Source organism: Megascapheus bottae, chromosome 31, assembly GCF_031878675.1.
Source record: "Megascapheus bottae isolate mThoBot1 chromosome 31, mThoBot2.hap1, whole genome shotgun sequence".
Taxonomy (NCBI): Eukaryota; Metazoa; Chordata; class Mammalia; order Rodentia; family Geomyidae; genus Megascapheus; species Megascapheus bottae.
The window spans coordinates 8,775,159-8,801,394 of record NC_143539.1 but is presented as its reverse complement, the minus strand read 5'-3'; the positions used below and the strand labels follow the sequence as shown (position 1 = coordinate 8,801,394).

At 50.9% G+C, this 26,236-nt stretch overlaps 2 protein-coding genes across 2 annotated transcripts; one reads left to right on the top strand and one right to left on the bottom strand.

Moving 5' to 3' along the window:
- The first annotated feature begins 672 nt into the window (after positions 1 to 672).
- On the top strand, positions 673 to 3,516 carry LOC150043999 (androgen-binding protein homolog). The gene is made up of 3 exons (XM_090322078.1): positions 673 to 936; positions 1,749 to 1,930; positions 3,290 to 3,516. Exons 1-3 carry the CDS (start codon positions 879 to 881, stop codon positions 3,362 to 3,364), a joined length of 315 nt encoding a protein of 104 aa, XP_090178204.1. The 5' UTR covers positions 673 to 878; the 3' UTR covers positions 3,365 to 3,516.
- Positions 3,517 to 13,612: 10,096 nt separating this feature from the next.
- Znf599 (zinc finger protein 599) lies at positions 13,613 to 25,174 on the bottom strand. The gene is made up of 3 exons (XM_090322629.1): positions 21,089 to 25,174; positions 17,975 to 18,101; positions 13,613 to 15,996 (listed from the first exon to the last, which is right to left on the bottom strand). The coding sequence occupies exons 1-3, from the start codon at positions 21,104 to 21,106 to the stop codon at positions 14,624 to 14,626; spliced, it is 1,518 nt and encodes a 505-aa protein (XP_090178755.1). The 5' UTR covers positions 21,107 to 25,174; the 3' UTR covers positions 13,613 to 14,623.
- Positions 25,175 to 26,236: the final 1,062 nt, after the last annotated feature.

The following is a 26,236-nucleotide window of genomic DNA, read 5'->3' as shown; positions in this document are numbered from 1 at the left end:
CTGCCACCTGAGGCTGATACCTGTCGTCCTAAATACTCTGGAGGCTGAGATCTGAGGATCATGGCTTGAAGCCACCTTCAACAGGAAAGTCCATAAGATTGTTCATCACTAGAAAGAAATGGAACTGTGACTCAAGTTGGTACAGAACAATCTTAGAACAACAATAACAAAAAATCTCAGGCACACTGAACTTCAAGCCGTATGACTGACACAAAATGGAACCCAGGAATTATTCCTTCAGGAGAGTAAGCAGGTGCATGAGGGCCTTGCAGGCTCTGGAGCCCCCCTATATGCCCTCTCAAGTGAGTATTTGAACCCTAAACCGGTGTCCACCTTTTCTTGGGGAGGCCCAGGCTGGACACAGCAGCAGCTAAGGTATTCAAATGATCTCTGCTGGGTCTGCACATACACCCGCATCCCCAGCTCTGAGCTCGGCTGATGCCAGTTTTCTGGGTGACTTTTGGTTGCTGTGGCTGGCTCCCCATCCTGGTTTGGGGAGCTTCCTGCAATGGAGGCCAGGGGAATGATGAGGCCAGGAAGCATGGATGATTTTTGGGTGATGACAACAGGACATTGGATTCCAAATGAAGACACTTAAAAAGGTCAGCAGTTATTGCTTTTTCGGCAAAGGTTCAAACCTTTTCCCCAGAGGCCTCAGCATCAGGACAAACATGTCAACCATTTGCTTCCTGGTGGGAGGGACTTCCTTTGTTTATTCATCCCACCCCTTGGGCCCTGGGGCCACTTGGGGACTCAAGAGGGTGTGGCCCATTGGCAGTGGGTGTCAGAGGGGCAGGGTGAGCGCTGGACAGGGGCTGGACAGGGGTTTAAAAAGCTACAGAAACCCTGCCTTGAGCTGAGCCTGCAGCAGAATAACCATGAAGCAGACACTGCTTGTGCTGACCTTGCTGGTGACACAACTGGGTTTCCAGACAGGTGGGAGGGGCAGCAGAATGGACAGATGGTCTTCTGGATCCTTCCCTAGGCCTCTCCAAGCTGTGTGTAGGGACAGGTAGAGGGGATGTCTGCGAGGACCCTGCCTAGAATCCTGAGGAAACCCCAAATCTCTGGGCCACCAACGAGAGGGGGATATTAGGGATGGGTGGGGGTGGCCTCCTGGGAAGCAGTTTGGATGAGGGGCCCTTTTGGTGGGAAGGGGGTTCAGAAACAGTGCTTGAACTTGAGTGAAGGTGCTGTCCTTGAGCTCTTCTTCTTAAGACTAGTTTTCTGCCATTTTAAGCCATTCCCCATTTTCTGGAGGTACACTGCAGATCTTTTTGCCCAACACTGAGCACCTCCACTTCCAGCTTTTTGGTGGTTCACTGGACGTCAGTCTCAGGAACTTTCCTGTCCCTGATGGCTTCTAATAATGATCTTCAGACCTCAGCCTGCTAGGTAGCTAGGATGGCAGGCAAGAGCCACCAGCACCCGGCATGGAAGGAGCTTTAAAGGATGGTCTTTCCTAGCTGGGTGTGGTGGCTCATGCCAGTAATCCTAGCTACTCAGGAGGCTGAGATCTGAGGATCAAGGTTCAAAGTCAGCCTGGTCACAAAAAGACCTGAGACTTTTGTCTCCAATTAACTTCTAGAAAACAGGAAGTGGGGCTTGGCTCCAGGGTAGGATGGTAGCCTTGAGCTGAAGAGTTCAGGGACAGCGCTCAGGCTGAGTTCAAGCCCCATGGCCCACAAAAAAAAAAAAAAAAAAAAAAAAAAAAAAGCTTTTCTGACTGTGTTTGACTGTGTTTACAGCCCAAGCTTGTCCAGTGTTTTATGGAGTCTTCGGTTCTTTGGCCTTGGGGAGCAATATGGCCTTAAGGACCAGCCTGTCTGCAGTCAATGCCACAGAGGAGGAAAAGGCAGCCTTCGAGAAGATACAGGACTGCTACAATGAGGCTGGAGCGAAAGCGAAGCTCTTGGATTTCGTGGTCATGGTAATGCCTCTCTGCGTCCCACATGGTAGATGACTTCCTGCTCACAGCCAGGCCTTCAGGAAAGTGTGGCAGCCGGGGCAGGTGATGCCAACACAGAGCACAGCCAGCCAATGTTCAGTGAGCGACCCCACAGCGGGTAGATAGAATAATATCAGACAGTACTGCGGAGCACCTGTGGCTCACACTGCTTATCCTAGCTATTCACGAGGTGGAGATCTGAAGATCACGGTTCAAAGCCAGCCCATCCAGAAAGTCCCTGAGACACTTATTTCCAAGAACCACCCAAAACCAGAAGTGGATGTGTGGCCAAGTAGTAGAATACTAGTCTTAAGCAGAAAAATCTCAGGGACACTCTTTCAAGACCAACGAAAGAAAGAAAGAGATAAAGAAGAAAAACAAAGAACATGAATTAGCTTTTCTCTCCTAGGTTAAGGGACTAATGGAACAATAATTGAATTTTAACCCTGGCTCCAAAAGTCTTTAAGCATATGTGTGCTGGTAGTTGGGGCTTGAACTCAAGACATGGACGCTGTCCTTTAGCTTTCTTTTTATTCAAGGCTGGTACCAGGGCTCCACTTCCAGCTCTTTGCTGGTTAATTAGAGAAAATAAACTCATGGCCTCTTGTGTGCTGGCCTGCTTTGAACCCTGATCCTCAGATGGCAGCCTCCTGAGTGCCTGGGTGACAGCCATGAGCCAGAGTACCCAGCTATGAGGAATTTCTTGTACTAATAAAGGCAGGCAGGGTGCCTGTTTACAACATGTATATATGTATGGGGTTTTTTATTTGTACTTTTTTTGGTCAGTTATGAGGCTTGAAGTCAAGGCCTTCTCCCATGTGGTCAAGGCTAGTGCTAGACTACTTTTAAGCCACAGTGCCACTTCCAGTTTTTGAGCAGTTAACTGAAGATAAGTTTCACAAGGACTCTACTGCTCAGGCTGGCTTTGAAGCAGAATCCTTAGATCTCAGCCTCTTGAGTAGCTAGGATTACAGTCTTGAGCCACCAGCGCCTGCTTACAGGCGTATGTCTAAAACACATTCATATCCCCTATACCTGACAATACCATCATACAGGAGACTTGCAAAAATCCAGACTCTGCTGCCTCTCCCACACCTATGTCTTCCAGAACCTTCTTAGCTCTTTCTCCCCGACTGGGGCGACCTTTGTCCCTGAGTCTCGATAGTGGTGCTTGGCCTCCAGCTAGGCTGGGGCAGATTCACTGAGAGCCAGAGCTTCCTGCTGCCTTGGGCTGAACTGCTTGGGACAAAGTGGGGTGATCTTAGAGCTGGTCCTGGGTGATCCTGCCAGGGTTCCAGGAAGTGCATCACCTCCATCCCTACCCACCTTTCTCTTTTTCAGAGTACCATCACCACCAGCACGGAGTGTAAGCTGTTTTATCTGAAGTTACTTGTGGAAAGCATGTCTAAGTCTTAGAGGGCTGAGTCTTTTGCCATTGGTGCCTAACCAGAGCTCCACCATGACCACACCGGGGCTTGGGGGACTCCACCCCGATGCCGGAATCCAGACACCCGCATCCACCTGCGGCTGACTTGACTCACATGTTTCGATAAAACCTGGACAGCCCAGCTCTGTGTGCCTGCCCTCTGTGTGCTGTGTGGGGAGAGGGCAGGGCCTGGGAGGAAACTGGGGAAGTGACCCAGTGGTTACTCAGCGTGGGGTCTAGAGTCAGGAGCCAGGGAAACCTAGGCCTGGCCGTTGAGCAGCTATGAGATCTCTGTCCACCGCCATTTTCTATAATGGGGTATAAAATGGGGGCTGTGTGAGGACCATATGAGATATGCGTGCACACACATACGTAGATACACATGTGCTGTGTGAGTATATAATCCACAGGCATGACCTGTCACATATCAAGAATGGAAGTAGGTTGATTGCAAGCAAATGACTGGAGCTGGAGATCATGATTTTTAAGTGTAATAAGCCAAGCTTGCAAACAGACCCCAGGTCTGCCCTGTTAACGTAGAGAAGCGAGGAGGACACAGAACAAGGCCTTGAAGGCACGGGAAGGTGCTGGAGGCTCATGCCTAGAGTCCCAATGACTCCAGAGAATCCAGGTTCAAAGCCAATCTGGGGAGGGAGGTCCACGAGCCTCCATGTCCAAAATAACCAGCCCCACGGATCGCATGGCAGGAAGCGTGGATCGCGGGGGGGGGGGCGTCTGAGGGCTCCTTCATCTCACCCCATTGCACACACGCCGGTTCACGGGTGGAAAACGTCAGCAGTCCTCCACGCTGGAGGGTCCTTCCTCCTCCGTAAACTACAGATTGAAGTAGCACGCAGAGCGCACACCCGTCGCCTGGGTGCACTTCCGAGGCACGGAACCAGCACACGAACGACAAAGCAGGGCCGGGAGTCTGGCCTCGTGGTCGCGTGCTCGCCAGCAGGCGCGAAGCGGCGCTGAGGCTCAAGAGCTAGAGCTCTGCCCTTGAGGAAGCCCAAGGACCGTGCTCGGGCCTTGAGGTCAAGCCCAGGACTGGCCAAAAAAAACAGCCCTAGTGGGGCAGTCCGCAGAGGCTGGAGCCGCCCCTCAGGGCGCAGCAGGCGCGGAAACTACATTACCCAGACGCCTCTGCGCGGAGTGCGGGCCAATGAGGAGGGAGAGCGGGGGAGCCGCGGGCAGGCGTTTCGGCCGCCGGCGCGAGGAGCCCGGAGGTGTGAGGGGAGGCGCCGTGGCGAAGCGGGGAGCGGCGGCCGGGAGTCCAGGGTGGCGCCCCTTTCTTTGAACGCGGCCGCAGCCGTCACCTGACCGCACCTGTGTCCCAGGCCCGAAGTCCCGACGCGGCGCGGCCCCGCAGCCTCTCGGGGGCTTGGCCCGCCGGCCCGCGTGCCGGGGCAGCCCCGCCGGCCGCGCCGCCTCCGTGGTAGCGCGCATGCGCCAGCCGCGTGTCCGCTGCCCGCGAGGGGAGCAGAGCATCCCGGGAGCCCGGCGCGCCCACCCCGGTCGTCCAGGTCCTCGGGAGGCGAGAGACTCCCGTCGGCAGCTAACCACCGGCCCGTGGGACGGCGCCCAGGCCCGAGTCCAGGTCCAGGACCAACAAGAGCAGACAAAAACACCCCTGCAAGTGGAGTGGGCCTCCAGTGACATAAAAAAAACCGCTCGGGACGGCGCCCGGCCCTTCGTTTCGCTTTCATTTGTTGTTTGGAAATGCTTGCAAGTGTCCACAGAGTCCATCTCCTTCCGGGCTGTGGCTCCGCTCGTGCTCACTCCGCAGACCCTTGGACACGGCGGATGGCAGGGTGTCATGATGAGCGAGGCCAAGCATCCTGACACACCCTGACCCCTCCCACCAGCCCCGCCCACCCACTCCCCGGACTCCCCGTGGCTTCTCACTATGCACGAGGCAAGTGTCCCACGAACGGAAGGTTAACCACGTAAGATGTTCCAAGCACTGCCAGTTCTTCAGGCAGTGAGTGGTTCCTATGTACGTCTTGACACATAGCTGGGTGGTAACCCCACCTCCATTGGGTTTGTGGCTGTTTTTTTCTTGGCAGACTTTGCCAAGAACCAAGCAGAAGAAGTGCGGACTGTTGTCTGGGGTGACCTTGGGGGGAGGGTGGAGAGGAGGTCCAGGGGCTTCATCCTGGTAGACTGGATTTATGGATACCGTCCAAATGGCTGAGAAGGGGTGTCTGCAACTGGGCTGAGGGTCAGCTGCCCCAGAGAAGGGTGGTAAAGGGGTGGAGGCTAGCTACTTACTGCCCTAATGAAAGGGCCTAGTGTTGCCTGTGCAGGGACTACACAAAACTATGAAAGAAGAGGCCCCTGGGCCTACACCATCACTGTCAGTTCCTTAGCTCAGGGCTACCACTTGACCACTTGGGCCACAGCACCATTTCTGGCTTTTTCTGTTTTAATTTCTTTTTCTTTTCTTTTCTTTTTTCTTTCTTTCTTTCTTTCTTTTTTTTTTTTTTTTTTGCCAGTCCTGGGGCTTAAACTCAGGGCCTGAGCACTGTCCTTGGACTTTCTCAAGGCTAGAGCTGTACCACTGCAGCCATAGCACCAATTCCGTCTTTTTCTGTGTTGTGGTACTGAGAATCAAACCCAGGTCTTTGTGCATGCTAGGCAAACACTCGACTACTAGGCCAAACCCCCGGGCCCCCAGCCGGTTTAACTTTTTGCCATGCATATTAGATATATATTGGTGTTATTCTGGATTTTTATTTTCCTCTTTTCTGTCTGTCCCAGGGTTTGAACTCGGCCTGAGCACTGTTCCTGGGCTCCTGTGCTCAAGGCGAGCGCTCTACCTCAGTCAACCCAGCGCCACTGCTGGTTTCCTGTGGTTCCGTGAGGATGGAAGTCTTGGCAAGGTGGCAGAAGGTGGTGGGTGCGGTTCCCAGGTGCCCCAGGGCAACTGGGCGCAGGGAATCAGGCTTGGGGCCCCAGTTTTCCTGGCTGTGGGCCTGAGGTTCCAGGCACGGTTCTGGGGTGGAGAAGCCCCCGGGTACCTGCGGGTACCTGCGTGGACACACAGGCTGTGCGCCTGGTGAGCCGGGTGCACTGGGTGCTGTGCCACTGTGGAAATGCATGCCACAGCGCCCCAGGCCAGTATTAGTTTGGGGGGTGGGGGATGGGAGGAGGTATACGCATGCACACCAAGCTGAAACTCTAATCTTCATGGAGCACTTGCAGCTTTATTGGAGCTGGGAGTCTTGCAGACTTTTCTGCCCCAATTGGTTTCAAGCCCAATCATAGTAATCCTTTTGGTCAGTTGTTGAATTGGGTTATCAAGTGTTCATTGAGGATTCCTTAAAGAGTTTGGTCAACAGTTCTTTTTTACTTGTTGTATCTTTGTATAATTTGGGTTAAGTGTAGTGCTAGTGATTCCTCCTGTCCTATTGAATGGTGCAAGTTCTTCTTTAAAGACCTTGTAGGATTCAACTGTGAATCTGAGACCTGGGATTTTGCTTTTGTCTTCTGTCTTCAGGGTTTGTGTGTGTGTGTGTGTGTGAGAGAGAGAGAGAGAGAGATCCATTTTAATTTTTTATTAGCATTTAGTGTACAAAGGGATTTCATTAGTATTTTCATATTAGGTAAGTATAAAACCTCTCTCCTCAAACATTATCATTCCTTGTGTTAAACAGTTCAATATCTCTTTTGTCTACATTTTTGCCCTGTGGCAATAGTTTCCCTGCTCACTGGTACCTATTCCCAGCCTGTGAGAACCACACTATTTCAATGGGATCTTTTTTTTCCCCCTCTGTGCCAGTCCTAGAGCTTGAACTCAGGGCTTGGACACTGTCTTTGAGTTCTTTGTGCATACGGATAATCTACCACTTGAGCACAGCTCCACTTTCAGCTTTTTTTACATTAGTGGAGATATGATTCTCATAGACTTTCCTCGCCAGATTAGCTTTGAACTGTGATCCTCTGATCTCAGCCCCAAGTAGCTAAGATCCTTCGCAATGAGCTATTAGTGCTCAGCTCTATCTCATTTCTGTCCCAAAGGATTTTAGTTTATGGAGCTTACTGAGTGCAGTACTTGGTACTTTATATCATCTGGAGGCAAGGGGGCCACACAGCTCCACCTTTAGTCAGGAGGCTAAGAGCTACAGGAAGGCCACAGCCCTTATTTAGCAATTCCAGAAGAACAGGGGCAGGAGCAGGCTTAACTGAAGATCCTATGCTTTGAATCATCCCAGCAGGTCACTTGGCCCTTGGGAGGGACTGGGCAGGTACTGGTATGGAGGTTTGCTGTCAGCTCACTGCACCTGTAGATGGGGAGTTGGTGGTTTTGGATGTGAGCAGTGCCATGTGCTCCTGGCCATGCCCTTTACAACAGAGGAAGAGGCTGTCACTCCTGGGCCCATGATATTTAATGTGGGTCCCTTTTAACCACCTGACAATGTTCTACGACTTCCTTACACTCCCTCTAGCAATATCTGAGTCTGTTGCTGTGTGTTTGTCCAACATGTGGTGTCTTGAGTGTGTACTGTCTCTGATGTGTGCATGCACACAAGCCTGCCTGCGCCAATCCTGGAGTTTGAACTCAAGCTTTTTTACTCAAGGCTAGTGCTCTATCACCTGTGCCACAGCTCCACTTTGGCTTTTTGCTCGTTAAGATAAGTGTCATGGATTTTCTTGGCAGGGCTGGCTTCTAACCATGATCCTCAGATCTCAGCCTCCCGAGTAGCTAGGATTATAGGCATGACCCACCAGCACCCCGCTTGAGGCCTGAACTTTGAATCTGGGAGAATTAAAGTTTGAGGCCAGCTCAACCAGGGAAGTTCTGGACCCCATTCTTCCTAGAGAGCTGGATACAGTGGTGACTTCCTGTCATCCTGGCTGTGGCAGGAAGAAAACCTTCCTGTAGGCAGATGGCAGCCTAGGTGTGTACCCATCAGGAAGCCAGACCCTATCTTAACTCAGTGGTAGATTGCCTGTCTCTTTTGTTCACTCAAAAGAGATGAGAAATTTGTAGTGTTAGGGACCAAACTCAAAGCCTTGTGCATAGCAGACAAGTAGGTTTACTACACCCCATTCCCAGCTCCAGTGGGTTTTTCCTTGGTGGGTCCTCTAGTGAGCAGGTTGAATGCTATCAGCAGGCCTGACATAGACTCTGAAAATGTCTGTGCAGAGTCCTGTCTGCCTGGCTTATGTGTTCACTCATTAGCACATTATCCATCTAATTTGTGGAAATACATTTTCATCCTTTTTCCGCCCCCTTTCAGTCATGTGGCTTGAAGTCTGGGCCTGGGCACTGTCCCTGAGCTCTTCAGCTCAAGGCTAGTACTCTACCACTTGAGCTACATTGCCACTTCTGGTTTTCTAGTGGTTAATTGGAGATGAGACTCAACAGCTTTAGTGCCTGGTCTGGCTTTGAACTGTGATCCTCAGATCTCAGCCTCCTGAGTAGCTAGGATTACAGGCCTGAACCACCTGTGCCCAACTACGTTTTCTTTTCTTTTCTTTTTTTTTTGCCAGTCCTGGGCTTGGGCTCAGGGCCTGAGCACTGTCCTTGGGCTTTCTCAAGGCTAGAGCTCTACCACTTGAGTCTCAGCACCACTTCCGGATTTTTTTTTTTTGCTATGTATGTGGGATACCGAGGAATTGAACCTGGGTCTTCGTGCATGCGAGGCAAGCACTCTACCACTAGGCCAAACTCCGGGTCCCCCAACTACGTTTTCATTCTTAATTGTTCCCCAACCCATGACAAGGGGAAATTCCCCCTTCAAAACCAAAGACCTTCCTACTGTAGAGGCACAGAGCTCTACAATCCTAGCACCAGGGAGGCAGGAAAATCGAGGCTGGCCTTTGCCACAGGCAGAACACTGCTGCCAACCCCCAGAGGTGTGTACGTCTTGGGGAAACATACAGCCAAAAACATACAAAAAAAAAAAAAACCAGGCGCGGGGCGGTGGCTCATGCCTGTAAACCTAGCTACTCAGGAGATCTGAGGATCGAGATTCAAAGCCAGCCCAGGCACTAAAGACCGAGACTCTCAACTCCAATTAATCACTAGAAAATGGGAAGTGGGGCTGTGGCTTAGAGATAGAGTGGTAGCCTTGAGCGGAAGAGCTCAGGGACAGCACCCAGGCCCAGAGTTCAAGCCCCACGATCAACAACAACAACAACAAAACAAATACAGAAGCAGACACTGAATTACTCAGGTCATTTTGGGGGATGAAAAATTTACCACTGCCAAAGAAATTTATCTATTTCTCAAATGAAAGATAAGTTTTGTTTTGCTCCTTCACTTGCTTGGGATTGACTCAGAGGCCTCATGCATCTAGGCAAGAACCCCAACACTGGGCAGCACCCCAGCATGTCAGGTTACAACTCAAACTGGACTCGCATTCGAGATCCTCTTGCCCTCAACCTCCTGCGTGCAGGATTACAGTGCCACTGAAAATGTGCATAGCATAAATTGACTTGTCAACAAGCTACTGAACATGCAGCTCTGCTGAGTCAGCTGATCCAGTGATGGGTGTCATGGGGGGTGTAAGCACGTCCTTCCCTGCTCACAGGAGCCCAGTGTGTCTGCTGCTCCGGTGGTGTTTAGTCATGTGGCTAGACTCTGTTCAGAGGAATTTATATAAGGATCTAGGGGTCTCGAATTACAAAAACCTGGCCTCTGGGGAAGGGTGTGCCCCTTCAGCTAGAGGGAGGGAGATCTTCACCCTACGCATACTCCCCCACTTTGGTCTCTGTGGGCTTGTGTGTACAGAGCACGAGGCCTCGTGCCATAACTCTCCTGGGAGATGGAAAGAACCCTGGGTGGTGCAGACAACACTGGCAGAAAGGGTGGCTCAGGCCAAGGAAGGCTTAGTCAACCTTTGCTGCACTGTGAGCAATAAAGCGCCTGAGTTCCAGTCACAGGTGCTGAGGCCTTTTCAGCTTACTGTACATCAGAGGTCCCAGATGGAAAGTAAATGAAGGAATCGTTGGCTTAGATTTTAGGATTCAGTTGACAGTGTTGGGGTGAACCTGGGCCTTGCATGCATGAAGCCCTCTTACACCACTGATTCAGCCCTTTAGTGATTTGGGCTTCAAAGCCACTGTCCTGCCACTTATGTTCTCTAATTAGAAGTAGAGAATTTTGTCATTGGAGCAATTCTAATCTCCAAAATAAAACAAGGAGCTACTGCTGATTGGCTCAAATGTTAGAGCACCAGCCCTGAGTACAAAAGCTCAGGCCTGTGGGCCCGGAGTTTGACCTGGTGGTACAGTGCTTGCCTAGCATGCACAAAGACCCGGGTTCAATTCCTCGTACCACATACATAGAAAAAGCCAGAAATGGTGCTGTGGAGCAAGTGGTAGAGTACTAACCTTGAGCAGAAGCAGCCCCAGAACTGGCAAAAAAAAAAGCCTTGCCAGATACCGATGGCTCAAGCGGAGATCTGATGATCACAGTTAAAAGGGGGAAAGTCTGTGAGACGCTCATCTCTAATTAACTACTCAGAAAACACCCCAAGTGGTGCTGTGGCTCAAGCAGTAGAGTGCTAGTCTTGAGCACATAGAGGTCCTGAGAGTTCTGTACCAGGACGGCACCAAAAAACAAACAAACAAAACCTTCATCTCCGAGTGGCATGTAGCTCAATGACAAGTGGTTGCTTAGCAGCTGCAGTGTCCTAGGTTCAAACATACTACCAAAAAACAAAATCAGGGGCCGGGAGTATGGCCTAACCCTAGGTTCAGTTCCCTGGTACCACATGTACAGAAAAAGCCAGAAGTGGTGCTGTGGCTCAAGTGGTAGAGCCCTAGCCTTGAGAAAATCCAGGGACAGTGCTCAGGCCCTGAGCCCAAGCCCAGGACTGGCAAAAAAAAAAAAAAGAAAAAAAAAAAAAGAGGGAATTGATCTAGCCAGGCATGGTGGCTCATGCCTATAATCCTAGCTACAGAGGCTGAAATCTGAGGATGAGGGTTCAAAGCCAGTCCGGGTATGAAAATCCATGAGACTCTTATCTCCAATTAACCCCCAGAAAACAGGAAGCGATGTTGTGGAGTAGTTGAACTGAAAAGCTCAGGGACAGTGCCCAAGCTCAGAGTTTAAGTCCCATGAGAAAAAGAAAGTGATCGTCTAACAGAACACAGGCACACGGGGCTGTGTCCACGCCATCCCCAGCCCCTCTCCCTGCACTGGAGACCTGGGCGTGGCACATCTCTCCATGGCACTGGATTGTGTGGGAAATGCCCCTCCCTCCCACACTGAGAGGCCCTGGACTGAAGAGAGGTCCACAGGAGAAACGAGTGCCTGTGGAGCAGCTCGAGCAGGCACCGGTGCGCTAGGCCTTCTGTCTCCATCCAGCATCCCCACAGTGTGCACAGGAGATGCCCCACGGGTGGAGCCAGCCTTCAACTGCACTCCAAGGACGTGCGTGGAGAGAGATCTGGTGCAAAGGAAGTGGTGAGGCAGGGCCCACCGCGCTCTCAGTCCTCACAGATGGCTGAGCCCTTGTGTTCTTGCATGGATCCTTGGCAGCCGTGGCTGCAGGGGCAGACCCAGGACAGCCCCACTGCCCCTCCTATCAGCTGCACACCCCAGGAGACATGCGCCATCAGCCAACATGCTCCTCACACAACTCTTCCCCCGAGACCTCGGCTCCCATAGGGGTTCCGAGTGACCAGCCATCCTGGCACCCCCACGTGAACAACACCTCTCCTCCTGCCTCTACCACGACCTACTATGCCCCCCCTCCACGAGTGCTGGGCACAAACGGCAGGAATGTTAGGCTGTGGTATCCTAGGATTTCAGGAGTGGAGGATAAAACAGAGAAATTAGAACAAAAAAAGCCAAAGGCATGGAGGAAAAAAAAAACCCACTCAGAACATAGTACAGAGAAACTCAATAATTGGTGAATCCATCAAAAAGATCAAATAGGGCCGGGAGTTTGGCCTAGTGGTTAAAGTGCTTGCCTAGCATACATGAAGGCCCAGGTTCGATTCCTTGGTACCACATACATAGGAAAAAGCCGGAAGTGGTGCTGAGGCTCAAGTGGTAGAGCTCTAGCCTTGAGAAAGTCCAAGGACAGTGCTCAGGCCCTGAGCTCAAGCCCAGGACTGGCAAAAAAAAAAAAAAAGATCAAATGTATGTACATGTACAGCCGGGATAGACCAGGCAGTATTCAAAACTCAAGGCACTGAAAACCTATTCAACAAATAACAGGAAACTTCTCAAGAGCAAGTCCCACCTAACTGAAAGAGGCGTACAGAATTGCTAGTAGACAGGAGCCAAGAAATCAGACTTCCAGTTGGGCGCAGTGGCTCAAGCCTGCAATCCTAGCAACTCAGGAGGCTGAGGTCTGAGGATTGCAGCTCAAAGCCGGCACTAAAGAACGTGAGACTCTTATCTCCAGTTAACCACTAGAAGACTGGAAGTGGCACTGTGGCTCAGGGACAGTGCCCAAGTCCAGAGTTCCAAGTCCCACAATGACAAAAACAAAGAAACACACACACTAGTAAGCACAGCAAAAGGAAATAAGTGAACTAAGGGAAAACAAGCAAGAAAAATGACCCATTTTTCCGTAACGTTCAACGTTAATGGGGCTAAGAATGTGGCTTAGTGGTAGAGTGCTTGCCTAGTATGCAAGAAGCCCTGGGTTCGATTCCTCAACACCACATAGAAAAAGCTGGAAGTGCTGTTGGGGCTCAAGTAGAAGTGCTAACCTTGAGCAAACAGCTCAGGGACAGTGCCTAGGCCCTGAGTTCCAGCCCCAAGACTGGCAAAAAGACTAGAGCAACAGATTGGACCAAAAGACAAGGTCCAATGATTTGTTGTCTCCAAGAGACCCGTCTCACAATGAACAAAAATTCTGAGTGAATGGATGGACAAATATCTTTTATACAAATGTATCCTGCAAGACCAGAAGAGCCACATTGTAATCTGATCGACTTATTAGAATCAGTCTGAAGAGACTGGAAGAGTCATGACGGATTAACAAAGGGAATGATCCATGAAGAGGAAATCATAGTGGTTAACTGATGCACCAATGGACAATGAACAGCACTTCTGGTCTCCCATGTTCTATAAGTCCAAAGCACAATACTGGGAGATTTTATACTTCACTCACCAAAAGACAGGCCAACTAAAGGAAAGAGGGCTTGAATGCGGGGCCCAGTGCAGTCCCTGAGCTGTTCTGCTCCAGGCTGGTGCTCTAGCCCAGGAGCCACCCACACCGAATCCGAGTTCTGCAGAATAGTATACAGAGTACCTCACACCAAAATGCTGTAAGTACTTTTATTAGAAAGTTAGCTATTATAAACATACAGGAAACATATGTTAATCAACCAAGCTGTTCTTAAGTAGAAAGCCAACATAAAAAAGTCTGTGTATTGACTGGTTTAGGAAAATGTTTGGTGCCGAGGCTAAGAACCTGACACAAACATCGTACCTTCAAGATCCCCAGAATGCCCAAAAAGGAAGCAAGCACGTGGGTGTGCCCCACCAACTCCAGCCTGTTCCCCACATGACTTATGCTCTTCATGGGTACAAATAAGTATGTTTAGGAACAAAGAATACTTGCAGTGGGCTGGCTGAGAACCACCAGCCTTTTTCATTGTTCTTCTCCTTGATCCACAGGAAGTTAGAGTTCGTTTTCTCCCTTTCCTTTGTATTTCACCTTCTACTAACATTGTCTATTAAAAATATCCAAATTAGACAGAGAATAAACAAAAGGCAATCTGTTGCTGACAGGGTCCCAGCCAATGAGTTTCTTATCTAGGTGGTTCTATCTTAGGATACAATATTAGGTTTGAAGCCAGCCTGGGCAGGAAAGTGTATGACTCTTTATCTTCAAAAACAACCAAAAGGGCCAGGAGGGCGGCCTAGTGGTAGAGTGCTCATCTAGCATGCACAAAGCCCTGGGTTCCATTCCTTGGTGCCACATACATAGAAAAAGCCAGAAGTGCCTTGTGGCTCAAGTGGCAGAGTGCTATCCTTGAGCAAAAAGTGTGTCCAAGGGCAGTGCTCAGGCCCTGAGTTCAATCCCCAGGACTGGTGTGGGGGGAGAACCACCACCAAAAAAGGCAGAAGTGGAGTAGTGGCTCAAGTGGAAATATACCAGCCGTGAGCACAAGAGCTCTTAGGGCCGAGGCACTGAATCGAGGACATGAGTTCAAGCCCCAGGCTCGACACACAAGGTTTGTGGTGAATGGAAGCAATTCTCAGGAGCGCATACCGCAACACGCTGCATTTGTGGCTGGCAAACTGGGTGCCCCCGGCGCTCGAGAGGCGTCTACACCGCGCTGTGCGTCACGAGGTGGTGGGCGAAGGCCGTGCTGTGGCCGAAGGCTTTGCCGCAGTCCCCGCTCTGGAAGGGCTTCTCTCCCGTGTGCGTGCGCACGTGGCGCTGCAGGGCGAAGTTGTCACTAAAGGCCCTGCCACAGTCCCTGCACACGTAGGGCTTCTCGCCGGTGTGCGTCCTGCGGTGGCGGAGGAAGTTGGCGTTCTGGGTGAAGGCCTTGCCGCAGTCCCCGCACACGAAGGGCTTCTCGCCGGTGTGCACGCGCATGTGGCGCACGAAGGACGAGGAGTAGAAGAAGGCCTTGGCGCAGTGGCGGCACTGCAGCGGCCGCACCCCGCTGTGGCTGCGGTGGTGGCGGATCAGCACGGACTGGTGGGCGAAGGCCTTCCCGCACTGGCCGCACGCGAACGGCTTCTCGCCCGTGTGCACGCGCAGGTGCTGCGCCAGGGCGGCGCTGGCGCTGAAGGCCTTGCCGCAGTGCGGGCAGCCGAAGGGCCTCTCGCCCGTGTGCGTCCGCTGGTGGCGGAGGAAGGTGGAGCACTGCGTGAAGGCCTTCCCGCACTGGGCGCACACGTAGGGCTTCTCGCCGGTGTGGATGCGCAGGTGCTGCGCCAGCGAGGAGTTGTCGCAGAAGGCCTTGCCGCAGACCCCGCACACGAAGGGCTTGCGGCCCGTGTGCGTGCGGTGGTGCTGCGCGAAGGCCGAGCGCTGGGCGAAGGCGCGGCCGCACAGCCCGCACACGTACGGCTTCTCCCCGGTGTGCGTGCGCTGGTGCCGGGCGAAGGCCGAGCGCTGGGCGAAGGCCCGGCCGCACTGCTCGCACTCGAAGGGCGGCGGGCCGGCGTGCGCCCGCGCGTGCTGCGCGAACGAGGAGCGGTAGGAGAAGGACTTGCCGCACTCGCCGCACGGGAAGGGCTTGGCGCCGCCGTGCGTCATGCAGTGCTGCGCGAAGGAGGAGCGGTGGGTGAAGGCCTTCCCGCAGTCGCCGCACACGTACGGCCGCTCCCCGGTGTGCACGCGCCGGTGCTCGGTGAGGTGGCAGCGCCGCGTGAAGCCCTTCCCGCACTCTGGGCACCGGTGCGGTCGCTCCGCGGAGCCCTGCGCGGGGTCCGGCCCGCAGTCCCTGGGCTGCTCCCCGGCACCGATCTGTGGATGGCCGGCGAGTGGCCACATCATCTCCGGGTGCTCGGCATCCGCCCCGCACCATTCCGACGGCGGGGAGGCCGGCGGGTGGAGGCCGTGCTGCGGGGAAGGGCTGTGGAGCTCCAGGGGCGGCGTCCAGCGCCAGGCCAGCTCATGGGGCGACCATCCGAGGAGCGAGGGCTGCGCACCAGGGGCGGGGTGCGCCGGTCTCAGATGGTCTCCTGGAGGAAATGCAGCGCACCGCCAAGAGTGAGGCCGGACGTTGGGGGAAGGCGCCACCCCCACCCCGTGCATCCCACGACTGAAGATGGTTCAAGGCCAGCCCGGGCACCAAAGTGCGTGAGGCTCTTATCTCCAGTTGACCACCAGAAAACCAGAAGCGGCCTTGTGGCTCAAGTGGCAGAGCATGAGCCCTGAGCAAAAAGTAGCGCACAGGCCCTGAGTTCAAGCCCCAGGACTGGTAAAAATTAAAAACAAAACAAAAAGGCAGAAGTGGAACTGTGGCTCAAGTGGACGTATACCGCTCGGTGAACACAAAAGCCAGGCTGAGGCACTGTGTGGAGGCTGTGAGTTCAAGCCTCAGGCTTGACACAAGTTCTGTGGTGGATGGAAGCAATTCTCAGGACAGCATATCGCAACAAGCTGCACTGCGGCTGGCAAGCCTCACAACCCTTAAAAAATTCATCCACTTAATTCTTGCCTCAGGAAGAACCCTAGTTCTTGCCACAACACCACTGGCTCACAACTGCAATCCTAGCTACTCAGGAGGCTGAGATCTAAGGATTGCAGTACAAAGCAAGCCCATGCAGGAAAGTTCACAGAGACTCATCTCCAATAAACTACTCAGAGAAAGCCAGAATGGGGTGGGGGGCAGGGGGAGGGAAAGTAGGGGAAAGACATGGGAAGGGCTAACAACGTTCAAGAAATAGTGTACCTTGGGCTGGGAGTTTGGCCTAGTGGTTAAAGTGCTTGCCTAGCATGCATGAAGACCCGGGTTCGATTCCTCGGTACCACATGCATAGCAAAAAGCCGGAAGTGGTGCTGAGGCAAGTGGTAGAGTGCTAGCCTTAAGAAAGTCCAAGGACAGTGCTCAGGCCCTGAGCCCAAGGCCAGGGCTGGCAAAAAAAAAAAAAGTGTACCCACTACCCCATAAATGTATCTGTAACCCTTCTATACATCACCCCAACAATAAAAAAGAAAATAGCCAGAAGTGGAGTTATAGCTCAAGTGGTACAGTGAGCAAAAAGCTGAGGGACAGAGCCCAGGCCAAATTCAAGCCCCTGGAAAAAAAAAAAAAAAATCAGTGGTAGAGTGCTTGCCTAGCATGCACTGTGGCTCAAATGGTAGAGCTCTAGTCTTGAGAAAGCCCAAGGACAGTGCCCAGACACAACTTCAAACATCAAGACTGACAAAAAATGAAAAGAGTCTCACTGGCTTTCCTGCCCAGACTGGCGATGAACTGTGATCCTCAGATCTCAGCCTCTTGAGTAGCTGGGATGACAGGTACGAGCATCCAATGCCTGGCTCTAATTAGGAATTTGCCAGCATCACAAAGGCAAGTGAGGACAAGCACGTGAAATAACGAGTATAATAGCCTAGAGAGCTAGTAGAGTTGAGGGGGGGAAGGGAGAGGAGATGGAGTGGTCAGCACAGGCAAAGGAGATACGGGGTACAATGGAGGTGGGCTAGAGTAAGGGGTTCTCCAAGCTAGTTTAGGGCTTTCTCCACTAATTAAAGGGATTATTACCTGAAAATGAGAGGGAGGGGGCAGGCAGATCACCAGGTCTACGTTAATACCACAAGGGGACAAGGAACTGTTTGTGTTTTGCTTCAGGTTCCTACCTCCAGCTGAAGCACATTCTAAAGTCCTCTTGCTTCAAGTGCTCACCTCCCGTGTGCTCTGTACTCACCCTCTCCTTTCACCACTGAAGCCCTAGCCACCACATCTTATTCCTTGTCCAAATCATCCTCTTGGAGAACCTCCCACTACAGGCCAATCCTGCTATCTGGACTCTGAAGATACTTCACTCTTGGGGGAATTCGGAAGGACACTTCACACAGTGCAACCCTAATGGAAATACCAGGATTGTGGCAGAAGAGGACAGCCACACTACCCCGAGGAAGGTAACCTCAGCCAGCCCTGCCTTGAGAGAGCTCATGGAAACAGGCCTACAGGTAGAAGGGAAAAAGGGGACTTACCCAGTGAGACCAGGAGCCTGTACGTCTCCAGCATCACTTCCTGGTACAGGTTCCTCTGGGCCAGGTCCAGATACCCCCATTCTTCTTCAGTGAAGGTCACAGCCACATCTTCAAACGATATGGGTGCCTGGAGAGTGAAATGGAGCTGGTGGTATGGCTGTGCCTAAAGTAGGTTAGATCCGAGCTTACTGCTTTGATAGAAACAAGAAACTGGGAATCCAAGGCCTGAGTACCTCCTGAGCAACACTCCTGAGGCTGGGATTGTCAACCCAATGAGCACCTGGACGGCGGGCAGAGGAGTAACAAGGGAGTGAAAGCAACCAGTACAGCAGCAGCTGAGCCTCAGGACCTGCCTGTGGCTTTGCATAAATGTGTTAAAAACTCCCAGATTTCCTAGGCTTAAAGCTCCAGCCACTGCTGCTAAATGTGTGGGTCAGTGAGAAGTCTTGATTTCTTTGAGACTCAGTTTCCAATCATGGTTCCTACCATAGCAGACTTTAATTTCAAAAATTAGTGGGGGCTGCGAGTTTGGCCTTGTGGGAGAGTGCTTGTCTAGCATGCATGAAGACTCGGGTTCAATTCCTCCGTACCACATACACAGAAGTGGTAGAGCTTTAGCCTTGAGAAAGTCCAAGGACATTGCTCAGGTCCTGAGTTCAAACCCCGAGACTGGAAAAAAAAAAAAAATTAAAGAGAAAATGTTGCTAGGCACCTATGGTTCCATGCCTGTAATCTTAGCTACTGGAGGCCGAGATCTGAGGAAAGAGGTTCAAAGCCAGTCAGGAAAGTCCATGAGACGCTTACCTCCAGTTAACCACCAGAAAACAGAGCCTTGGCTCAAAGTGGTAGAGTGTTAGCCTTGTGCAACAAGAGCTCAGAGGTAGCGCCCAGCAACCAAGAAAGAAAGGAGGGCGGGGAGGGAGGAAGGGAAGAAAGGGAGAAAGGAAGGGAGGAAAAAATAGAACAAAGGAAAGGAAGAAAGGAGGGAAAAGAAAAGAAAAATGGAGCTAGGCTCAGTGGCTCACACCTGTAATCCTAGCTACTCAAGAGGCTGAGATCTGAAGATTGAGGTTCAAAGCCAGCCTGGCACTAAAGTCTATAATACTCCAGTTAATCACCAGGAAACTGGAAGTGGTGCTGTGCTCAAGGGATAGCCTTGAGCTCAGGGACAACAGCCAGGCCCAGAGTTCAAGTCCCACAACTGACAAAAAAAAAAAAAAGAGTGCTTGCCTAGCATGCATGAAGCCTAGGTTCGATTCCTTGGTATCACATACACAGAAAAAGCCTGAAGAGATGCTGTGGATTAATGGTAGAGAGCTTGCCTTAAGAAAGTTCAAGGAGGGCCTGGAGTTTGGCCTAGTGGTTAAAGTGCTTGCCTAGCATGCATGAAGACCCGGGTTCGATTCCTCGGTACCACATACATAGAAAAAAGCCGGAAGTGGTGCTGAGGCTCAAGTGGAAGAGCTCTAACCTTGAGAAAGTCCAAGGACAGTGCTCAAGCCCTGAGCTCAAGCCCAGGACTAGCAAAAAAAAAAAAAAAAAGAAAGTTCAAGGACAGTACCCAGACCCTGAGTTCAAGCTCCAAAACTGGCCAAAAAAATATTTAAGGGCCAGGAGTTTGGCCTAGTGGTAGAGTGCTTGCCTAGCATGCACGAAGGCCCAGGTTCGATTCCTCGGTACCATGTATATAGAAAAAAAGCCGGAAGTGGTGCTGAAGCTCAAGTGGTAGAGCTCTAGCCTTGAGAAAGTCCAAGGACAGTGCTCAGGCCCTGAGCTCAAGCCCAGTACTGGCAAAAAAAAAAAAAAAAAAAAAAATTTAAATATCGGGAAGTGGTGCTGTGGCTCAAGTGATAAAGAGTGCTAGCTTTGAGCACAAAGAGTCTAGGGACAATGCCCAGGCCCAACGTTTAAGCCCCAGGACTAGGATAAAAAAAAATTAATTTTACACTCATAACATTTTCATGGATTTAAAAAATGGCAATTCCAGCTGGGCACAGGGGAAGGGGAAAGAGTAAGGGGCTCCCGGAAAGTTGAGATCTGAAGATAAAGGTTCAAAGCTAGCCTTGGGGATAAAGTCTTACTTTTATCTCCAATTAGTCCCCCAAAAAGCCAGAAGTGGAGATGTGACACAACTGATGAGTGCCAGCCTGAGCAGAAAAAGTTCAAGGACAGGGCCCAAGGCCTTGAGTTCAAGTCCCAATACAGGCCCCCTGCCCCCCAAAAATTTACCTTACAATATATGAGATATATGAGCAAGATAAAAGCAGATGCTCTGAAGAACTCAGAAATCATAATAGTGTGTTCAGGGGCGTAGCCTAGTGGTAGAATGCCTGTCTTCAATGCACTGAAGTGCTAGGTTCAATTCCTCAATACCACATACACATAAAAAGGCGGAAGAGATGCTGTGACTCAAGTGGTAGAGCAAGCTCAAGGACAGTGCTCAGGATTGAGTTCAAGCCCCAGGACTGACAAAATAATAACAACAGTGATTTTTTAAATGAGGTACCAGGAAAACACCTTTCTGGAATAAAAAGGAGAGAGGCAGCCAGATGAGGTCAACGAACTAAACCCCTGCTGGACACCAACGTGCATGTGTCCCAAGACAAAGCACTCAGTACTTGTCATTAATGAGTACTGCAGTGAACTCACTTCCACGACGTGAGGTGTTAATGGACTCACCGGCTTAGCGTCCAGGCAGAGTCACTTACAGTAAATCCCGCCGGGTAAATTGCATCTAACAAATGCACTGACTCCCCCCAAACGCTGCTCCCAATTCACCTCTACCTGGAGATTCTCGTCCCCTTTCAGCCAAAGGCAAGGAGGCCTGGAATGCCCCGGGACTGAGCACCGAAAGACAGCACCGGGACTCCCCCAAACCCGACAGGGTCCCCTCCACAAATCCCCCCGCTCCTGCGGGGGACCAGGGCGGCACCGGTCGGGGTCGGCCAGGAGTCCAGACCTGGCTTTGGGGAGCTGCGTTAGGAAATCAGCCCAGACCCCCGCCCCAATCGGCCCTCCCCAAAACTCCACACGTGAGGGGAGGGCCGAGAACTCGCGCACCCCGCCCCCGACACCCCGACGGGCCGCGCGCGACCGCGAAGGCCCCGCACTCACCAGAGTCAGAGCCGCCATGGCACTGGGCGGGCGAGGCCGCACGGTGGACTCAGGTGATCCCGGAACTCGGGCACGCAGCTCTAAGGGAGGACGTGGGAGGAGCTCACGGCTCGACAAGGGAGGGGGGCGACCACGGTTCCCCCTCTCCGTCCTCCGCTCCCGAGTTCGGAAAGGCCGAGAAAGCGGCAGCTACCGAGCCCCGGCGCCAACTCAGAGGAAAGTCACAGCCAAATGACGTCGCAGGCAGGGCACCGGAAGTCCCGCCCCCACGGCTTCAGGAAGTGACCTCCGGAGACGTGCTATTGGCCCGGAGTCTGGCTCTCTGTGGCGATGCCTCCTGGGAAATGTAGTTTCCGACCTGAATCCGAGCGCCTTGCGTGGACTTCCGGTTTCGGCTAAGCAGCTTCTGAAAGTTTGTAGCGGAGGGCGTGGTATCGCGTCTGGCTTGGGGTGGAGGAGGAACGTCTCCGAAGGTCTGTGGATAGGTGATGAGGACGGCAGGATGAAGGTCAGAGCCAGCCCCAGCAGCAACGGACTTGAGGTTATTAGCTCCAGTTAACCACCAAAAAGACCTACGAGGAGCTGTGGCTCAAGTGGTCGAGTAGCAGCCTCGAGCAACAAAGCTCGGGTACAGTGCGCGGCCCTGAGTTCAAGCCCGGAGGGATGGACACACAGGGACACACTCTCCTTAAGTGCCTTTTTCTTCTTGTTGCGAATCTTGTCTGAAATGTACAGCATCGGTGAATGCCTACAAACCGATCTCGGGCCTGTGTTGTCGCTGCTCAGCAAGGCAGTTGTAGCTGGCTTCCTGGAACCTCCCTCTCGGTCCATGAAGGATCCAGTCTGTTTCGGTCATGATTTCTCATCTTGCCAGTGACTCATTCATACCCACTGCAAACGCCAGAATCATCTGCTCTCACACAGCACAAACCCAGACCCCTAAAAGCCAGAGATATGGGAGGAGGGCTCAGTAACCAAAGAGCAATGCTGGATCTGAGAACCGGAAAAGACTTCCAAAGGAGTCAGCAGTACTCTCCAGCATTCCTCAAGGGATGTCCATCTGGTCCCTTTCTTGACAGAATTGTCAAAAACAGAACAAAACTACAACAGATTACGTCGAGAAACTCACTTGAATTTTATTTATGATTCAAAACTCAGGGAAGAGCCAGTTGCAGGCGACTCATGTCTATAATCCTAGCTACTCAGGAGGCTGAGATCTGAGGCTCGGGATTCAAAGCCAGCATGGGCAGGAAAGGCTGTGTGACGGTTTTCTCCAATAAACTTCTCAGAAAAAGGCGCAAGTAGTACTGTGGCTCAAGTAATAGAGCCCAAGCCTTGAGCACACTGAAGGTCAAGGACAGCGCCAAAGACTTCAGTTCAAGCCCTGGACTGGCCAAAAAGCAAAACAAAGCAAAAACAAACCCAGGAAAATCTCTATTCTACAAAACAGAATGAGAGTTCCCACAAGAGCATAATAGTAGGTTTTTGGAAAATGGAACAGTAGAAAATACAACAGTCAGAAAACACTTAGTGGAGTGACATCAGATAACTTCAGGTATTATTATTATTACAAGATTGAAACCAAAGGGGATTTCTGAATTATGATGATGGAGGTAGTCTGTAATCTTCCATTTCTAGGGGGAAATGGGTCCATTTTTGGATTCATCTGTTTCTTTGCCGCTCCACTTTGACTATGTAGCACTTAGCATGACAGAGTCCATTTTGATTTGGTATGATCTGCTGGTGCCTAGTGAAGAAGCTCAGTCCAAAACAATGACTTAAAAGCAAGGTGCCTGTGGCTCAGGCTACTCAGGAGGCTGAGATCCAAGGGTCATGGTTCGAAGCCAGCCTAGGCAGGAAAGTCCGTGAGACTTCTAAGTCCAGTAAGCTGCTCAAAAAAGCTGGAACTAAAGCTGTGGCTCAAGTGTTAGAGTGCTTGCTGCGAGCAAAAGAAGCTCAGGGGGGCTGGGAGTGTAGCCTAGTGGTAGAGTGCTTGCTAGCATGTATGAAGCCCTCGGTTAGATTCTTCTGTACCACAAACACAGAAAAAGCTAGAAGTGGTGCTGTGGCTCAAGTGGTAGAGTGCTAGCCTTGAGAAAGTGCAAGGACAGTACCCAGGCCTTGAGTACAAGCCCAGGATTGGCAAAAAAAAAAAAAAAAAAAAAAAAAAAACCTACAACAACACAGGGACAGTGCCCAGGCCCACAGTTCAAGCCCTAGGAAAAGCAAAAAGCAAAAAGGAAAAAATTTTCATTTTATTTCTCTTTGCTACTAGAGCTTGGAATGCAAACTCTACTTTAAAGGCAAGCACATATAGCCCAAACATTGTACAAATTGCTAGTAGATGTTTCTCACACTCAAAGACCTTGTAGTTAGGATTTCAACGTAAGATTTATAGGGGAATGTGGTCCATTCCAGAACACATACACAGAACCAGGCACTACTGATTCACACCTGTAATCCTAGCTACTGAGGAGGCTGAGATCTGAAGATCATGGTTCAAAGGGAAAGTCCATGAGACTCTTATTTCCAATGAATCACCAAAAAGCCAAAAGTGGAGGTGTTACTCAAGTGGTAGAGCATAAGCCTTGAGCAAAATAGCTAAAGGACCGTCTTCAGGCCCTAAGTTCAAGTCCCAGGGTAGGAAGAAGAAGAAAAAAAAAGGCTAGAAAATTCAAAAATTTATAAAAAATTAAACCAAATACTAAACCTTCAACAAGAGAAATCACAAATGAGATTATAAGACACAGAAATGAAATAAAATGGAAACATATGTCTCAAATTTAGGGGGCAAGAGCATAAACAGTGACAATGGTGGGGGGTTGCTAGTTATAAAATTTACATTAAAAAAGCAAGGCAGCGGGTGCCAGTGGCTCACTCCTGTAATCCTAGTTACTCAGGATGCTGAGATCTGAGGATCGAGGTTCAAAGCCAGCCTCGGCACCAAAATCCATGACACTTTGATTTATCTCCAATTAACCACCAGAAAACCAGAAGTGGCACTGTGGCTCAAGTTGCAGAGAACCAGCCTTGCGCTGAAGAGCTCAGAGACAGAGACAATGCCCAGGCCTAGAGTTGAGGCTCCATGACTGATGAAAAAAAAAAAAGAAGAGGAAAAGAAGAGGAGGAGTTGGAGGAGGAGGAGGGGGAACAGAGGTCTGAGCAGGGTGCAGGTGGCTCACACCTGTTATCCTAGCTACTCGGGAAGCTGAGATGTGAGGACTGCCATTGTGCTTGAAAGCTAGACTCTCCAATTAACCAACAAAAAGCTGAAAGTGTCCAAGCACTGACCGCTCATGCCCGTCATCCCAGCTACTCAGGAGGCTGAGCTCTGAGGGTCCCCCGTTTGAAGCCAGTCCAAGCAGGAAAGTCCAGGAGACTCTCGTCTCCAGTGAACCACCAGAAAGCCAGAAGTGGAGCTGTGGCTCAAAATGGAAGAGTATGTTAGCCCTGGACAGCACTTGGGCCCTGAGTTCAAGGCTCAGAAGGAACACAAAAAAAAAAAAAAAGGAAAAAGATAGTATACACTAAGTTTTAGAGCTATTATCCTAATAATCAGAGGGAGCCACTGGTGTCCATTAATACCTAAATGAACAAGCAAGCCCAGGCATGAGCAATGGGATCAGCTACACAAACACACAGCATGGAGGCTCTCAAGATAACCGTGGTTTTCATACATAAACATGCTTTTCTGCTGAAATCTAAAATAGCCTAAAAGCCTATATAATTGGAACAACAAAAAAGATAATTAAAAGGTATTTACATACAAAATAAACCAGGCCAGCTGGACAGCTTATGCCTGTCATCCTACGTACTCAGAAGGTTGAGTTATGAGGACCATGGTTCAAAGCCAGAAGGGACAGTAAAGTCCATGAAACTTTCTTTTGTTGGTCAGTCCTGGGACTTGAACTCAGGGCCTAGGTACCTTGAGTTCCACTTCCCCATTGGAGATTCTTATCTCCAATGAACTGACTGGAAGTCCAGCTGTGGCTAAAAGTGGTAGAGCACTAGACTTGAGCAAAAGGGCTCAGGGCCAACACCCAGGCCGAGTTCAAGCCCTGGGACTGGTGCTCGTGTGTGTAATGAGTACACAGATATGTGTGCACGCGCGCGCGCGCGCACACACACACACACAAAAAGGCAAATAAGTACCTTTTTAGTCCAACTGTACACAGTTCTAAGGAAGGCAAATAAACCCACAGTGAGCAATACCGAAATCAATGGCTTCCCTGGTGTGCTTACTGGTTTCTAGGGAAACCTGGGGAAGGCACGGAAGGGTTAAGAAGGGCTACGAGGTAGCTTGGTTTTTGTTTTTGGCTGGTACTAAGCCTTGGACTCAGAGCCTAGTACTCTTTTCCTTCAAAGTTAGCACTCTACCACTTGAGCCACAGCTCCATTTCCATCTTTCCGATGGCTAATTGGAAAGAGTCTCACAGACTGGCCTGCCCAGGATGGCTTTGAACCGTGATCCTCAGAGCTCGGCCTCCTGAGTAGCTGGGATGACAGGTGCAAGGCAAGAGGACTGGGCATGAAGCTGTGAAGTTGTCTTAAGGGTTGTGCGCATGCACACTGTTGATTCCCTGAGTATATGCATGTTTCCAAAGTTATCAAATCGTGTGCTCCTTTATATACTATTATTGCACATCAAATACAGCTTCGAAGGAAGGAAGGAAGGAAGGAAGGACGGACGGACGGAAGGGAAGGGAAGGGAAGGGAAGGAAAGAAAAGAAAGAAAAAGAAAGACATTATCACCAGGTGCAGGTGGCTCACACCTATAATCCTAACTCCTAACTGCTCAGGAGATTGAGCTCTAATTTTCATGGTTCCAGGCCAGCCCAGGCAGGAAAAGACCTTAAGACTCTTATCTTCAATAAACCACTCAAAATAAGCTGGAAGTACCACTATGGCTCAAGCAGTAGAGCACTAGCCTTGAGAAAAAGAATCTCAGGGACAATGCCAAGGCCCTGAGTTCAAGCCCCAGGACTTTTCCATACAACCAAAGCCATGTAAAAGAGGCAGTGGAGTCATATGGTTGGAAGGTGGATATATCACAAGCATCTCATTAGACCAATCATGTCCTTAAAAGAGGGGAAACCTCAACAACCTGCCAGCAGATTTCAATCAGGTTCCGGGCAGAGCTGGGTCATT